At 44.4% G+C, this 17125-nt stretch overlaps 1 protein-coding gene and 1 long non-coding RNA gene across 6 annotated transcripts in view; one reads left to right on the plus strand and one right to left on the minus strand.

The window, feature by feature from the left end:
* Nucleotides 1-17125, plus strand: part of CFAP57 (cilia and flagella associated protein 57) — a 67997-nt gene that overhangs the window by 45891 nt on the left and 4981 nt on the right. For 4 of the 5 annotated variants that reach the window (XM_079117581.1, XM_079117582.1, XM_079117585.1 and 1 more), the window contains 4 exons: nucleotides 2720-2836; nucleotides 4166-4300; nucleotides 4383-4526; nucleotides 11892-12024. In XM_079117581.1, coding sequence (XP_078973707.1) covers nucleotides 2720-2836; nucleotides 4166-4300; nucleotides 4383-4526; nucleotides 11892-12024 — 529 coding nt within the window. The remainder of the gene's footprint in view (nucleotides 1-2719; nucleotides 2837-4165; nucleotides 4301-4382; nucleotides 4527-11891; nucleotides 12025-17125) is intronic. The other variant, XM_079117583.1, reaches the window with a different exon arrangement.
* Nucleotides 1-17125, minus strand: part of LOC306647996 — a 48124-nt gene that overhangs the window by 22588 nt on the left and 8411 nt on the right. The gene's annotated exons all lie outside the window — the stretch shown is intronic.

Genomic DNA, 17125 nt, shown 5'->3' on the forward strand with positions numbered 1-17125 from the left:
GTCGCCAGGGCTGACATCTGGGCCTGGTTCCTTCCAGGGGCCTCTGACCTTGGAACTTTCCTTGGGGAATCAGACTTAACCCACCCACGGTAGATCTCCAGTGAAGTTCCTCTTCCACAGGAAGGAGGCCTCAAGCTCTTGGCTCATGTGTAGAGCTGAGATCTCTGAATGAACACATAACCTTCCTTGGCTCAGGTACCTCCCCTCACATGCACTTTTCCAACTTTTCACTGTCAACTCCAGGGTCCCTTTCTTCTTCCTAGGGAAGAGATTTCTGGAACCTTGTTGTTTTGGTTTCCAATTATTTGATTATTCATCTAGTAATGGTTTCTCAACATCAACACTATTGATTCTCTGTGGTAGGACTGTTCTGTGCATTGTGGGGTATTTGGCAGTTTCCTGGTCTCTCCCCACTGGGTGTAGTAGCATCCCCTGCCCAGGGTGTTACAACCCAAAATGTCTCCAGACATTGCTGAATGTCCTGTTGGGGCCAGGAGACGCTCCCTCACCCTGCCCCACTGCTTTGAGTATTACTGAGTGTGATGAACAACGTATGGAAAAGTAGATTGAGTTTCCATACCGGGAAAGGGGTGCTTGTTCCAAATACTAAGCTAGCCTTCTGGCAGTCCAGTCAAATACTCAAATTTTACATGTTTCATAATTTTTCTATAAAATAGTAATTTGAGGCTTTGCCTTAGGGGAGAAAAAGAGCAGAGATTTTTTAAATGCCATCCTGTATCTCTCTTCCATTCTAACTCAATTTGTCACTGCTGACTTAAAATTGGAGAGAGAGCCACAGATGACTGTAGGCACTCAGGCATGACTTTTGGGAGCCCTGCAGGAGAAATCCCTTTCTCTCTTACAGCTGTCATTTGCCTGGTCCAGGATACTATCATCTCTCACCTGGGCCCCAGCAGCAGCTTCCTGATTGGTCTGCCTGGCTCCAGTTTTGCTCTTTCCAGTGGAACCTCTGCGTCAGGCAGCTCAGGCCACTCTTGGCAAAAACCTTGGCAGTCCCAGATCTTTCAAGATAAAATTTCTCATCATTTGATCCTCTACCTTTGGTCTTGGATGACCCAGCTCAGGTGGCCTTCCCAGCTCCTTCCTCCTGTCCTTCCCCCACTGCTCCCTCCTGCAGCCACCTGGAACAACTGGTAAAGATGCACCAGGCTGCCCACACCTCTGGTCCTCTGTGTGTGGGCTACTCTCTGCCTGCAATTCTCTCTCCTCTTTTGTACTCTAATACTTACTATTCCTACAAAAGCCAGCTGAAGCATCCCTTTTCTGGGGGTCACCTGCTCACCTCTTCTGTGCATGCACAGGACACTTTCCGCCTTGACCACCGATGTGTTTTTCCCATTCCACCTTCGTTTCCGACTCACTTCTCCTATCCCTCTGGTCCTGAGGCTTCTTGAAGACAAAAATCACCTCTTAATAAGTTCTATATTCCTAAGCTCACGACAGCTGGGCAGACCTTTCTAATGGGCACATTCTTTCTCTGGCTGTGCAGAGATAATCCTTGCTGTGTGTCCTGTCCAAGGTGGCTCTACATAGTTTTGCTAACACTCCCTGTTTATCTTATTACTCCTTTTCCAGAGGCAAGTGGTTTCAGCCCCTCCTCACTGTTCACATGGCTCCCCTTTGCCCTTCACACTGCCATTCATTCCCTCAGATATGTATAGTGCCATCTTTATGCCAGGTATTGTGTCAAAGGGCTATTCTGTCGTAATAAAATGTTCTCAATAACAAAATGTTCCCCTTTCCTGTCCAGAATGGATGTGGCTCATTAGGGCCTCTGGTAACCCACAGAGTCAAGAGCCTTGGACCTGAGCAAAGGGCCTGGGATAGATTTGGGGGCTACTCCACCCAACCATGAAAAAAATCCAATGAACTAGCACATCTTCCCATCACTGAGCTCCCCTAGTAACAAGATCCTGGTGTCCACCAAATTTCGGGTGCATATCAAGCATCACCTTTTGCTCTGGCAGGGATCAGTTCATTGCAAGCTCACAGACAGCCCATCTCGTCCTAATGGGAAGTTTCAGTTACCATTTACACATCTTTAGTTAACAACATGTAGCCATGAACAGAAAATCTTTCAGATGGTCCCTGGTGGCTTCCCGATCTTCTTTTGAAGATGGGATACCCCTCAGTTATACTTTTTAAGACCTTTTCATGAGAATGATATGAGACTGAGGTCTTGTCTTAACCTCCTCTTTACTGTTTTATGCCTTAAGTTGGGGACACCTCTGTGCCATGCCAGTCCCTCAAACTCTCTGCTTTAGACTAAGCTTTCTGCTTTAAAATGACTGTGACCCCTGAGGGTGAGGTTCACTATGACCTCACCAAGCAGGCGAAGAGGGGGCTTCCCTGGAAAACCTGCCTCATGTTATAGTTGAGATTTCAGTACTTGAGAGTTAACAAGTTAGAAGGAATTCAAGAAGAGAAAGGGATCAGCAGTTAAGGAAAGGGAAGGTGGCCAAGTGGGAGACTTCCCAGCATGCCATAGAAATGCATGACCCTGGATCACCACATCGGTCAAGGAGGTGGGGGCTTTTAGGATGGCAGGGAGTAAGAAGAAAAGCTTTGTTCCAGAGGACATTGAAAAATAATGCCCTAGTACTGGGGAACGTACCCACCAGAAGACTTCAGTTCTCAAATATAATGTTCACGTTCTCACCTTCTTTTTCTTGATGTTTTTTTCCCTTGTTCTCTATAGATGGAAGCTGAGCTGGAGCGTTTCCATAAACAGAACACGCAACTGGAGCTGAACATCACAGAGCTGTGGCAGAAATTAAGAGCCACAGATCAGGAGATGCGCAAAGAGAGACAGAAGGTGTGAGGATTTTCAGAGTCTGGCATGATTGGACTTGAAATCTGGCACCTGCCGGCAGTGGGCAGCTGGCTTCTCAGAGACAGCCAGCCCATCGCTAAAACACTCTTCCCATTTTATGCTCTTTATTTGCCCACAGTGCTGCCTGATCTCAGAATTCAGCTGAGACTACAAAACGACTTGGAAACAGTGATCAGGGGTAGGAAGACAGTACTGGAGGAACATTCTTAGCTTTTGCCTTGTTTGGCCTAGAGAAGAACATGCTCAGTAAGGTCATTTGTGGTCAGTGTTTAAAGGTTTTCATGACCAAAAGATTGCTGAGGCCAGGAGAATCTCGGAGGTCATCCAAACCAGTCTCTTTATGTTATAAACAAGGACAGTCAGTCCAAAGAATTAGGAGGTTAAGAAATTCATCCTGCACCCACAGCTGTTAGTACATCCTGAGCCAGTCTGGGAAAGGTCTTCTGGTCCTGGGCCAGGACGTAGTTATACCTTCATCCCCAGCACAGGCCACCTGGTAACATTTGCTGAATCACATTGAATTTCTATCCTCCACGTCAATCATTTACTTTGTCTGAGATAATACCAGAAGCTGCTGGGCTACAAATATGAGTTGCTTAAAATACTGCCCTTCACAAGCTGGAGAGGCTGATGGGCTATTTGTGGCATTTGCATATTATAATGCAAGGCAGAATATTATAGAATGTTGACAAAGAACTAGAAGAGTGAAAAGAAAGGAGAGACCCTCTCTAGGTCAGGGTCAGAGTTTTCAGATATCAGAGAAAACCTGATTGAAGAGGGGGCACTAGTTCAAATATGCAGGTGAACAACCTGCCCAGTCCTGTGGGGTTTTCTCCACACTCTTCCATAGCTCCTGTTAGGAGGGGTAAGCACCGGATGAGCGAGTAAGGGGAGCTCTGGAAGCCCTGGCTGGGGATCTGCCAGAGAGTGATGATACCATCTATTTTGGCTCTAGAGGAATATGAGGAGACATGTGAGCTTCCTTTCATCTTTTAAGGCCTATGCTTCTGAAGGGCTTCCAGAGCCAATAAAGGAAGCCATGTGTGTGGTCTCTCAAGGATCCAGAGCCAGGCATTGTAGGCTCTTCAGACCAGATGCCCAGCCAGGCAGGTGCACGAAAGTTTCAGTGCTGCCATAGGCTGCCACTAGGCCTGTGTAGGTCTCCATGCCTACTGTGTCCCCTGCAGTCAGCTGTAAGTCCCAGAAGAGGTGTCTCTTGCCCCTTTCTGTGCTGTTGCCTCCATCTGCAGTCTCTGCCCCTCTACCTGGAGAGCACCCCACAGTGCCAGAAGTAAATGTCTCTGATTGCAGGAGCGGGACTTGGAAGCGGTGGTCAAATGGTTTAAGACAGACCTTCACAACTGTGTGGCATATATCCAGGAGCCCCCGCTGCTGAAGGAGAAGGTCCGAGGTCTGTTTGAGAAGTATGTGCAGCGGGCAGACAGGGTGAGCAGCCTCCCCGTGCAACCCTGCCCTGCCCTGCGCTCTGGGACCTCCCCACTCGCTGAGAACCCCCTCGGCCCATCAGGTAGAGATCGCAGGGCTGGACACAGACCTGCAGCAGGAGTACGCCCGCCAGCGGGAGCATCTGGAGAGGAACCTGGCCACGATCAAGAAGAAGGTGCTCAAGGAGAGCGAGCTGCACCGCACTGACTACGTCCGCATCATGCAGGTACCAGCACGCACCCCCCCCCCAGCTCCCCAGGAGGCCAAGCTGTGGGAGATGGCGGTGGAGGGTCCCTCTGGGACCACCCATCCTCAGGGCTCCCAGGCGTCCAGGGGACCCACTAGCTTTCCCTACAGCTCTCTTTTGGCTCCTGTCCTCTGTCGTCTCAGAACTTGTCCTGGCTGTGACCATGGCCAAGAACCCACCAAGGAGCCTTCCTGGGCATTTCTGTGCCCACCAGTGTCCCCTTGTTCAGCAGCATCCCTTTGCCTTTTCCTGTTCCAACCCTATCCAAAGCACACCTGTGTCCTGCCTCACTCCTCTCAGGCATCCCGTCCCTTGGGACCTTCGTCCACATTACTTTAGCTCTCCTAAGTCACTCTCTCCCTTCTTCCCTCCTCTAACTCTTGTTTCATCTTATTTTGTTTTGCTGCTTTTTATTCTGCTGTTCCCTCCTGCTAGGACACGCCTGTCTCACCTGCCTCTTCTCACTTTTCTGGTGCCTCAGGTCCCTACCCTTATCTCTTAGTTCAGAGCTAACCGCACCCACCTGAGCTGGCCCCACTCTGACTTAAGTTCTTCACATCCACCCCCCAAGGATCCTTCACAGGGCTGCTCAGAGAGCCTGGCCCCATTACTGCCACCCTCACTCAAGCATGTTGTCAGGACTGCCCGTCAGGAGGCACCTGCCAGATTTCTGTTTGGGTATCAGTATCATATGAGGCAAGTAAAGTGAATTAATATCAAAAGAGAACATCGGAATCACATTTATAAAACACATACCTTTTTATACTTACATTTCTTTAATGCCCTAATTAAAATGCTGGAATGGGAACAGGTTGCAGGTGGATTGAAACTAGAGTCCAGGTTGGGTAGTCCACACTGGGCAGAGCTCAGTGCAACTCAGGCCAGACCCAGGCATGATAGGTCTCAGGTCATTTTACAGCCAGCCCCACCTCCTCTGTCAAACCATTGCCCTACTCTGGGCCACAAAAGCAGTCAGAGAGGCCCAGAAAATTGGCAGGACCTTTGCACCAGCAGCCCCACACAGAATCATCGCAAGGGGCCTCAAGTGCCCAGAGCATGGAGCGACCCCTGGGTCCTGGAACGCAGCAAAGTAGGCAGTGGGACCAGAGTGACAGAGGCACATTTGTCAGCCGGTGTCATCACTGAACTCTCATCTGTGCTCTGCCTGCACTGGCACACAGGCCTGAGAGGTCCTCTGAAGATTGGGTCCTTTAATCTATGCCAAGCAGATGCCCAAAGCAAATGTCAGTCCTAGGAGGAGAGAGAAAGGAACTGAAGACCATAGGCTGACTGTAGGGTGCAGGAGTCCACACAAGGCTGCCAGGACAGGCATGTGCCCTCTTTTCGTCCCCTTTTCCCCTTGTTCCCCTGAGCCAGGGTGGGGATGGGGAGAAGAGGAGACACAGCAGGGCTCCTGCCCAATCCAGCCCAGCCTCTCCCGCAAGGTCAGTCCCCAGAAGAGCATCTTCCCAAGCAGCATTGTAAACCTAGGTAGGTGCTTTGCAGTCCTCTGAATCCAGAGAAGTGACTCAGACAACTACAGGGAGCAAGAAAGAGGTCCTGTGGGCAGGGCTCAGAGTTCACAGCCCCTCAACCAGAGGCCCCTTGCTGATCACAGTGGGGCTCTGTGTAAGAGTCTGTTTACAAAAAGTTAGGAAGATTTTTTTAAAGGAAAACTTTTGAACTGCTGTTCTGGGTGCTAAAAATTGTTTCCTTATTTGATCTTAAAGTTAGAGAAGGACTGAGCCAGGGCCACGCCAGATGGCAGGGTTTAAGCAAGCAAATCTCAACTTGGAATATGTTCCCAGCCAGGGTGTGGAAGGCAAACAGGCGCTGTCACTGTGTGGATCTGAGTTATGCTGCTTCTGACACTCTTTGGCCAGGAGATCATGGGTAAATTCCTTGACTTCTCCAGGAACCACCCTCCTTATCTACAACATGGAGAGGAAAACACCTGCCTTGGTAGTTACTATGAGGATTGAATGAGATTAAAGCACTAGGCACTGTGCACAGAATCAGTGCACCAAAAAAAAAATGCCATTGCCCTTCTCTTCTTCCTAGCAAAGAATGTATATAGGAGCAAGGTAGAAACCGAGAGGGAGAGCCTAGAAACCCCTCACAACAAGGGCCAGGTGCCTGCTCCTGGGGGTGGGTGAGGGGACAGCACAACTGATTCCAGACCCCCAGCTGGTGGCCAGGGGCTCCTGCTGCCTTGGCATGTGTTTGTCAGGAGTTTGCTGGAACTGTGTCTGCAGTTGCCAGGCCCTGGCACCTGAGGAAAGCTGGGATGGACATGGCATCTGAGAGCTACTCATTAGAAAATAACAAAAAATGAGGCCACTTTCTCATTTGTATATTCAGATAGGAGCTTGGGGCCTCCCCACTGCATTCCTCAGTATACTTGCAGATATGGAAATAAGAGTTGCCACAAAATACAAACATCTAGGACACACATTCATTCATTCACATTCAAGAGCCTCTTACACAGCAAGATTTGTGTGAGCCATGGAAGATTCCAAGATTCCCTACCCTCAAGAAGCTCCTCATGGGGAACTTGGACCAGATTCAAGTAATCTCAGCTCCATATGGCATATCCCAGTACAGTGGGTTTGGGGGAGAAGTGGAGCAAATTATGACATGGAAGATTTCTGAGGGAAGGGGCATTTGAGATGAGCTCAGGACAGATAGAGGGTCGTCAGGGACCTTTTTTCCTAGGGAAAAGAACTCTGCAGGCAGAGAGAATCGCCTGAGAAAAAGAAAGGAAAGGGGCAGGGGTGATTTTAGACCCAGGAGTCCACAGACCTCAGTTTGTTAGGGGCAGAGAGAAAGAGCCCACTGGAATGGTAGGTAGCCTGGTAGGTAGCCTAGGGTGAAGTTGAAGAGGGCCTTCCACACCGTGCCAAGATCATGAGGTTCATCCTGAGCACATTCATGACCTGCAAGGCTTCTTAAGGAGGCAGGGGTGTTGTCTTTGTTTCGTTAAGATGGACTCCATTGGCAAGGTGGACAGACTGGAGGCACTCCACAGGCAGGCAGAGAAAGAGTCAGGTGGCAAGGAAACTCATTAGATTACTGTTGTTAAGGGTAAATGAGAAGGCTTAGAAAGGGGCAAGCTGCGATGTCAGAAGGTGTTTTAGAGTAGAAATGACCAATAGAAATGTCTTACACACAGGATATAGGTGAAAAGAAGAGCCTAAAAGGAGTCCGAGATGGCTCATTTTGCACAATTAGACAGATGGTGTTCCCACCAACTGTGGGTTTCAGAAAGACACCTTGGATGCCCGCTTCCAAGTTACTGGAGCAATACATCTGCTGCTTGCTTTTTTCAAAAGGCATCTGACTCTGAGCTGGCCAGCAGGGGGTGCTACAGACATTCCCTTTCCTACCCTGCCCTGCCCATCAAGGGTGTCTGAAAGATCTGCCCGGGTCATCAGGCTGTTCCAAAGGCCTAAGGCAGTCCTGGTCAGCTCAGCATAGCCCTTTGTTTAGAAATCTCCATATATATGGACCTTAGCATCCCCTAGCCAAGTCAGTCTTTCACATTTCCCAGACTATGCATTGGATGGGTCTCCGGTCAGATTTTTCCTGCAGCTGAGTAGTTAGATGAGGTCTGGAGATTTGGAAGAGTTCGTGAAAGCCATCCTGACCAAGGAGCTATCAAAACAGAGGACTCAAAAGCCTTGTGTAGTAATTTTTAATTCACAAAGCTACCAAATGTACATACAGTTGACCTCAGTGTGATCTCTGGACTCCTCAGAACATATGCCACCCTTGGAAACATTTTTTAAAGAACCTAAGCTGTACTTATTGGGGATGTCCCTGACCATTACACTACACAAGATATTGGAATGGAGGTAAATGGGAGGTAAGAGCAGCAGTCATGGAGGAACAGGGCACTTTGGAGGCAAAGAGGCAGCTTCAAACCCAATGCTGCCCTTTATCCTCTACCTTATTTCCTCATCCAAAACATGTCCGATAATGCCTACTTTATAAGGTTGTTGTAAGGATGAAATGAGGTGATTATGTAAAATGTTTGATATGTTGTGAGGGTCCATTCAACCCTTGCAATTATGACTACTCTTGTTTTCATTCTTAATAGCAAGCTTTTAGTGTTTGTGTTCTGCTTGCTCCCTCTTGGCTCCAGGCCTAGAATTCTTTTCTCCAACCTCTGTTTCCCCTGAGAACCTTCTTCACACTGGGTTGGGCCCCTGCTTCTAACTCAGATAGCCTCTCTCTGCATTAGAACCTAGAGGGACCTCCCTTGTCCAGCACAATGACCAGTACACATCAAACTTTCAAGAACTGGGTAGTAGATGGTTTGGTTTTTGAATGAAGGAAGAAAGGGACAAACAAAACAAGAGCTTCCATTTTCATTGAGTCATGGGCCTCAATCACACTCTAATAAGGAAAGAATCATGCCCTAGAAAGGCCTATTTAGACAAGGAGGGATCATGGAGGTGTCAAAGGCTGGCAGTGAGATCAGAAACAATCACACCAAAATAGACCAGGAGCTAAATATCCCAGTCGCAGGGTTGTAGCTGGTACGGGGGAGGGGAGAAACTAGTACAAGGGCTCCCTGGGACCATAACAGCTGTAGAGGGGAGAGGGACCAAGAGCCAGTTACAGTCACAGCAGGGTGAGTGCAAGGTGCAGCTCAGACCCACATCAGTAGGAGTCAGTGACAAAATAGAAGGAAATGACCAAGAAAAGGAAATAACCAAATATGTAACCTGAGAGGATTAAAAAATGGTACTTTAAGTTTCTAGTCTTCATTCTGATTATCAGTATTACTTTATTGAATGAAGCAGAAGTGAAGCTAAGCAAAACCAACTAAGAATAGAGAGAGCCCCCAAGCCAGCAAGTTTGCCTGTGACTTTCTTAAGGCTCCTTTTTTTTTTTTTTTTTTTTTTTTTTTTTTTTTTTTTTGTGGAGCTAGGGATTAAACCCCAGGACCTTGTTCATGTGAGGCAAGCACTCTACCAACTGAGCTATCTCCCCAGTCCTTTCCTATCGTTCTTTTAAGACCCTCCCTTGTGTTCTAGTCTCCTATACTGACCCTTACCCTTGGTTTGTAATTTCTTTATTAGTAAATAGCTTCTCTTATTTCATCCTGGTGTGCACCACATTCATATTGATTTGCTTATCCATCCCACAAACATTTTTGAGCACCTCTTACATGCAAGGCAGGATCCAGGGTTTTAGCACCCAATAAATACCGACTGAATCAATCATGTCATGATATAAAGTTGGCATGGGGAAGTTCCAGGGGAGGAGACTAGCAGAGAGTTTTTCTGGAAAGGAAATGTAGGCAATTCATCACCAAGGCCTGGATTGGTTAAAAGGGTAAGCATTAGATGGAGAAAATTTGCCGACTCAGAAAAACAGACACAAAGCCTGATCCGGAGAACAGGGGATTGTTCAGTGAGGACTGGGCACTTCATCCAAGAGGGAGGGAATCTATTTTCTTTTTTCCTTAATTTTATTTTTACAGACTGCATTTTGAGGGAGTCTTTTTTTAATGAGAGAAACTGAAATTAAGTGATATACTGAAGTTCTAAAGGTCTGGATCTGTCTTTAAATGAAGAGTCTCTGAAAGGAAGGAATCTTTGGGATGTCTTCAGCAGTCCCAGCACCCTCCTGGCTTGGTAGACACATACCCGTAGCAGAGAAGGGCTTATCTAGCCCAGCTCAGTGAGAAGGTGCTTGAGAATTGCCCTGCCCTAACTCCATACTCCCCACCCCTGAGACTGTGCCCCAAGTTCATTCCTGGAGCAGGCCCATTTCACGTAGATTTGGCCTGCAGGGCTTTGCTGCTCAGAGTGTAGCTTGCAGACAAGCAGCAACATCCCTTGGAAGCTGGTTAGAAATGTAGACTTTCAGCCCCCCCAACCCTCAAGACCCACTGAGTCAGCAGCTTCATTTTAATAAGGTGCTCAGATGATTTGCTCACAGTCCTAGCGAGGCTCTACGGTAGGCAAACTAAATAGTGAGGCCATCGGCTCTAAGAGCAAAGCCCATGGGGCTGGGCCTCCTCCTGGTGCCACCTGGGGGCCCCTGTGCTCAATGTGAAGTGGAAAGCAGAAGCCTGAGGTGTGGGGAGAGGAGAAGAGACTGTTGGACCCGCATGCAGCACCCCAGTAGCTGGCCTCCAGCAGCTTCGTTCCTGCTCCCTTCTACTCCCGTCCCACTTCACAGTGACACAAAACTGCCGCAGTTCCTCCCACGTCAACTGTGTCGTACCTCTGTGTCCTGACTTCTATTATTCCAGTTCTCTGGGACACCCTTTACCCTCTCCTTAGACACTCCCTTAAGCCTCAGCTCAGGGGTCAATTCCTAGCAATCCGTTGGTCATTCAGGCATGGCTAAGTGCCTTTCCTCTGTGACCTCACCCTCCATCTTAGCAAGGTGGCCGCGTGCTAAAGTGGGCCGATATCCCCCACCAAACTGTAAACTCTTCAAGAGCAGAGGCCAGGTGTCACTTTGAAGATACCCCAGGATCAGCACGGTGACTAGTGCATAATGGGTATTCAGTACTATGTATTGGATGGATGGATGGATGGATGGATGGATGGATGGATGGATGGATATTTGTCAGGCATAAACAAGATCAGTGATACTTCCAATGGATATAACTGATGTTAATTACCTGGTTATTTTTCTGTGTTACTAAATAGAATGATGTTGAGGACAGGAACCATGTCTTATTTCTTTCTTCATTCCAAGGTACTTAGTAGATGCCCCATAAATGTAGGTTTGACAAATGAATGGGAAAAAGAATGGGAAAAAAAATGAATAAAGGATAGCTCAGTACTTAAGAGCCCAACCAGACTGTTGGGTTTAGACTCCTGACTCTGCCACTTGCTAACTGTGTGATTTAGGCCAGTTACATACGTCTGTGCCTCAGGTTTCTCTTCTATAAAATTGTGATCATAGAGACTGGACATGTGGTTCAGTAGTGTGTGCTCAGTGTGTGTGAGACCCTGGATTCAATCCCTATACCCACCCAAAAAAAGTATGATTGTAATAGAATCTAGCCATAATGTTATTATGATGCTTAGATACATTAAAGTTGTATAAAAAGTGCTTAGGAAAGCATTGCTGATGTTCAAAAGAGCACAGATGGATGGGAATAGTGCTGAGCTCACCTGAAGTAAGTTAGGTATTACCTTGAGAGGCTGAACAATGAGCAAGCTAAATATACTCATGCCCCAATGAAGATCCAGAGAGTCCACCTGGGTCCAGACCAACACTGTCCATTCCCCCACCCTCGATCCCAGGAGGCATGCCTTATGTCTACCAGTCATTCATTCATCCATATTCACTCTTGTCCCTTCTTTTCTAAAGGAAAACGTTTCCTTAATCAAGGAAATTAATGAGCTCCGTAGGGAACTGAAGTTCACCCGCTCTCAAGTTTATGACCTTGAATGTGCTCTGAAACTGTCCCAGAAAATCCGACCACAAGAAGTTAAAGAGACAGGTAATGTCATCAGTGACTAGGGAGATGGGCATTGGGATAAAGGGACCAATGGCACCACAAGCAGGTCTCTCTTTGGCTTCCTCCTGCATCAGGTCACATTCACTGTGGCCCTCTGGGAACCTCTCCATGCCACATGCTTGCTCTCCAAAGGATATGTGAGGATTGTCCCACATTCAAACACTCACATGTCCACAGCCCCCTGTCTGAAATCCCAAGTTAGCTACAATTTGGAATTGAGAATCTTTCAGGCTTTAGAGAGAGCATGCTACGTGTTATGTAATGTCCCTAAAGGGGTTCTGGAATAGTGCCCTAAAATCAAATACATCAGTATTCTGTAGTGACATATGAATATTCACCCTAAGCTTCGTGAATTTAAAAAAGCATTCCATTTTTAAGTCTTTCTGCATTTTAGAATTGTGGTCAAGGGATTGTGGACCTATATAATTAAAACGAAGACAAAAAGGTGAGAAGCTATTTAAAGGGAGAGAGGAAAGGATTTCATAAGAAGTACTCAATGAGTTATAACCCCAAGTGCCTCTGAATTACTAACGGCCAGGATAAAAGGGGAAATAAGGAAATGTTATTGTTTATGTAGTTCTACTTGTATGGCAAAAGGAAGTTTTTTCCTAGAAAAACAAGCCTTAGCCTGATACTAAATTCTATGAGAAACTTATCACATGCATCTTTTTGAAAGGAATGCTGCATAATAGTAGATGAACTAACTATTGGCATTTCAGGCAATAAAGAAACATTCTTTAGGTATCTGCTTCTTATCTGGACAATCAACACATCCAAGAGTATGAGGCATAGCTATTACAAGTAATCCAGGATAGTTCAAGTATTTTGTTTTGTGGCAGTTTATATTTAGGAGACCTGGATGAACTGAAACATCCCATGGCCACAGATTAGGTCTTGCAAATGTCAGCTGTCTCATGTACAGTGGGTATTTACAGTATTACCACTGGGGGAAGGTAGCAGAAAGGTTTTACTCAAGGAGCATTCGTTTGTCTCAGGTGTCCGCCATGATCATGGAATGCCTAAGTCTAACCTCTGATTTTGAACATGGCCCACCAAGACAAGTCAGCTCAAAGTATACATTCTCAAGTCATATAAAAAATTGGCCAGTTCAGTTGGTATATAGGAATGTTTTATCTGGAATTAGAGAGGTTTTTATCCCCAAAACATTACTTTTGTTTAAACATTTATATTAAATTTTCATACACATGACAATCAACTAACATCTAAAAGACACACCTCACACCTGCTTTTCAGTTACTAAACCAAATCATGAGAATTGCTGACTAAAGATGGCTACTTTAAAATCAACTAAAATGGCATTTTAAAACCATAAGAAAAAAGAGAACACAAAAGGAAAAAAGACACACAAAATTTTAAAAGCTGGTAACTGATTTCACAGACCCAAGAAACCTAAATCCTAAGCCAGAAATGGAAAACCTGGTGGGGAGGGGGCTAATGTAAACTACAAAGCCCTCAAAAGTCTCAGGAATTATCAGTAGTGCGTATCTCTGGAAGTACAGATGAAGGTGGGGCTGAAAACAGGAGGAAAAATCTAAAAAACCATTAGACCTACCTAGACTCCAGTACAATGGCTGCAAGTAGACTCACATCAAGTCTATGATCATGAAATCTCAAAACACAAGAATACAAAGAAAAAGTCCTCCAAATTTCCAAGCGGGGTGGAGAGAGGTTACATATAGAGGATCAGAAATCCCAATTACAGGATACAAAATCAATGCACAAAAAAGCAGTTGTGTTCTTTATATACTAATAGTGAACAATCTGAAAAGGAAATTAAGAAATCCATTGCTGGGTGTTGTGACACATGCCTGTAATTCCAGCAAGTTGGGAGGCTGAGGCAAGAGGATAGCAAGTTCGAGAACAGCCTCGGCAACTTAGCAAGGCCCTAAGCAACTTAGCTGAGATACTGTCTTGAAATTAAAATATAAAAAGGACTGATGATATGGCTCAGTGGTTAAACACCTCTGGGTTAAATTCCTGGTATCAAAACAAAGCAAAAAACAAAAAACAAAACAACAACAAAACAAACCTCTAAGGAATAAACTTAATTAAGGAGACAAATGATTTAAAACTACAAAATACTGCTGAAAGAAATTTAAAAAGACCAATAAATGAAAAGATTTTCCATGTTCATGGACTGGAAGACTTAATATTGTTAAAGATGTTAATACTACCCAAAGTGAGCTATAGACTCAAGGCAATCCCTATCAAAATTTCAATGATATTTGCAGAAACAGAAAAATCCATCCTAAAATTCATATGGAATCTTAAGCTACCCTGAATAGCCAAAACAATCTCTTTTTGTTTGATTTTGTGGTGCCAGGGATCAAACCCAGGGTCTTGTGCATGCTAGGCAAGTACCCTACTGCTGAATTACATCCCCAGCCCCAAAAAGATCTTTAAAAAGAAGAACAAAGTTGAAGATCTCACACTTCCTGATTTTAAAACTTACTACAAAGCTTTAGTAATCAAAACTGTGTGGTACTCGCATAAAGGCAGACCAGTGGAATAGAATGGGGAGTTCAGGGAAAAAGAAAAATCCTCATATATAGGATCAAATGATTGTCAACAACAGTGACAAAACCATTCCATGGGGAAACGATAGTTTTTTTTTTTTAACAAGTAGTGTCAGAAAACTAATATCTGCATCCCAGAGGTGAACCCTTAACATATACATATACAAAAATTAACTCCAAATGGATCCAAGATCTAAACATACAAGCCAAGAGGTACAGTAGCATGCTCCTGTAGTCCCACCTACTCAGGAGACTAAGGTGAGAGGCTCACGTTAGCCCAGAATTTTGAGGTCAGCCTGGGAAACATAGCAAGATCTCATGTAAAAATAAATAAGAGCTACATCTAAACAACTCTGATATGGAAGCATAGAGGGAAAGCTTCATGACATTGGATTTGGCAATTATTTCTCTGGTACATGTCACTAAAAGCAACAGGCAATAAAACAAAAAACAGATAAATTGAACTACATGAAAATTATAAAGCTCACATGCAGTAAAGAACTGTCAACAGAGTGAAAAGGCAACTTACAGAATGGGAGAAAATATTTGCAAATCATACACCTGAAAGGATTAATATCCAGAATATATGAAGAACTCCTGCAACTCAAAAGCAACAAAATGGACCAAGAACTTGAATAGATATTTCTCCAAAGAAAATATACAGATAACCAATAAAAATTTAAAAAAAATAAAAGCATGAAAAGATACTCTATGTCTCTAATCAGGAGAAAAATGTAAATGAAAACTACAATGAGATGCTACTCTCTCACTCACTAGAATGGTTATTATTTTTTAAAAGTGGGGGTAGGGATGTACCTCAGTGATAGAGCACTTGCCTAGCATGTACAAGGTCCTGGGTTCAATCCCCAATACTGAATAAAAGCATATTAAAAAAAACAAAAAAACAAAAACAAAATAGTAGTATAGTAATGATGTGGAGAAATTGGACCCTTGCACACTACTGGTAGGGATATAAAATTGTGCAGCCACTATGGAAAACAGTATGACAGTCACTCAACAAAACATTAAAAATAGAATCACTATATGATCTAGCAATTCCACTTCTAGATATGTACCAAAAGAATTTAGAGTCAGGAACTCAAAGATACCAGTTCACAACTGCCAACAAATGGAAGCAACCCAAGTGTCCATTGATGGATAAATGGATAAACAAAATGTGGTATGAACATGCAGTGGAATAGTATTCAGCCCTATATAAGCTTATATAAGCATATCAAAGCAGAATGTAGAAGTAGAAATCAAAAGAATCAGCTAACACAATTGAAATTGTTGCCTCTGAAGTTTAAGGAATGGAGTACATGTTATGGGAGATAGTGCTGTTATTTGTAATAACCAATGAAGGGCTAATAAACTCCAAATGATGGCCATATATTGTGGAAATAATAATTTATCAAATTTAGAAAATATGTCACTAGGAAAAGCATGTTTGCCTTCCAGTTTTCTACTACAAGCGCATCTCTCTCTCCCCTCTGCCCCCAGTATCAGGGATTGAACCCAGGGCCTCACACATACTAGGCAAGCACTCTACCACTGAGCCACACTCCCAGCCCTCTGAAGACATATCTTTTTTAAAAAGAGAGCAAGATGTGATGGCTCCACACCTGTAATACCAGCTACTTGGGAGGCTGAGGTAGAAAGGTCCTAAGTTAGAGGTTAGCCTGGACAACTTGGTAAGAGAGAGAAAGAGAAGGAAAGAGAGTCTAAACAATATAGAATGAATTAGGAAACTCAACTAGAGCTGCCTTGCATGGGGAGATGGGTAAAATAAGTATCTGACAGCCTTGGCTTTGGGTGAATAAAAGAAAAAAGTTTGAGAAAAAAAAAAAATCTTTCCTTGAGAATCCCTAACCAAAAACCCATACACTCAGCTTTAAATTCAGAACATAACACTCAATTTCTGGTTCAAAGCAACTGTAGCTAAAATTTTCATTTAAAAAACTCTATGCTGGTAGGTCCCCAAGTCCCAAGCAAAAGCCAATACAAATTATTTCTGGAAGAGTACATTTGAAACCCAGATGATGATTTCCCATAGATAATGTTTCAAGGAACACGAGCGCACAATTCTAAATCACTAAATACATGAAAAGCAATAAAAATTTCAAACTATAGGGACTGGGATTGTAGCTCAGTGGTAGAGTATTGCTTAGCACATGTGAGGGAGTGAGTTCAATCCTCAGCACCATATAAAAACAAATTTTTTAAAAAAGGTAATTGTGTCTACAACTAAAAAAAATTTTCATGTCAAATAATAGAATAAAGCCAACAAAGACCATGGATGGTAGAATTATTAAAATGGTAATGTTTAATATGTATAAAGAAATAAAATAGGAATTTGAAAAGGTAAAAAAGCAAGCGTCTCCCAAATATGTACAGGCATATTTTTAAAAACGCAAATAATACTCTCAGAAATGAAAACTATAATAGTTATAACTAGAAAGTCAGTGAACAGATTGAATAACAGATTAGATACATCTGAAGAGAGAATTTGTGAACTAAGAGTTGCCAGATTGCAGCCCAGAGAGACA

Source organism: Sciurus vulgaris (genome assembly GCF_902686455.1).
Source record: "Sciurus vulgaris genome assembly, chromosome: 1".
Lineage (NCBI taxonomy): Eukaryota > Metazoa > Chordata > Mammalia > Rodentia > Sciuridae > Sciurus > Sciurus vulgaris.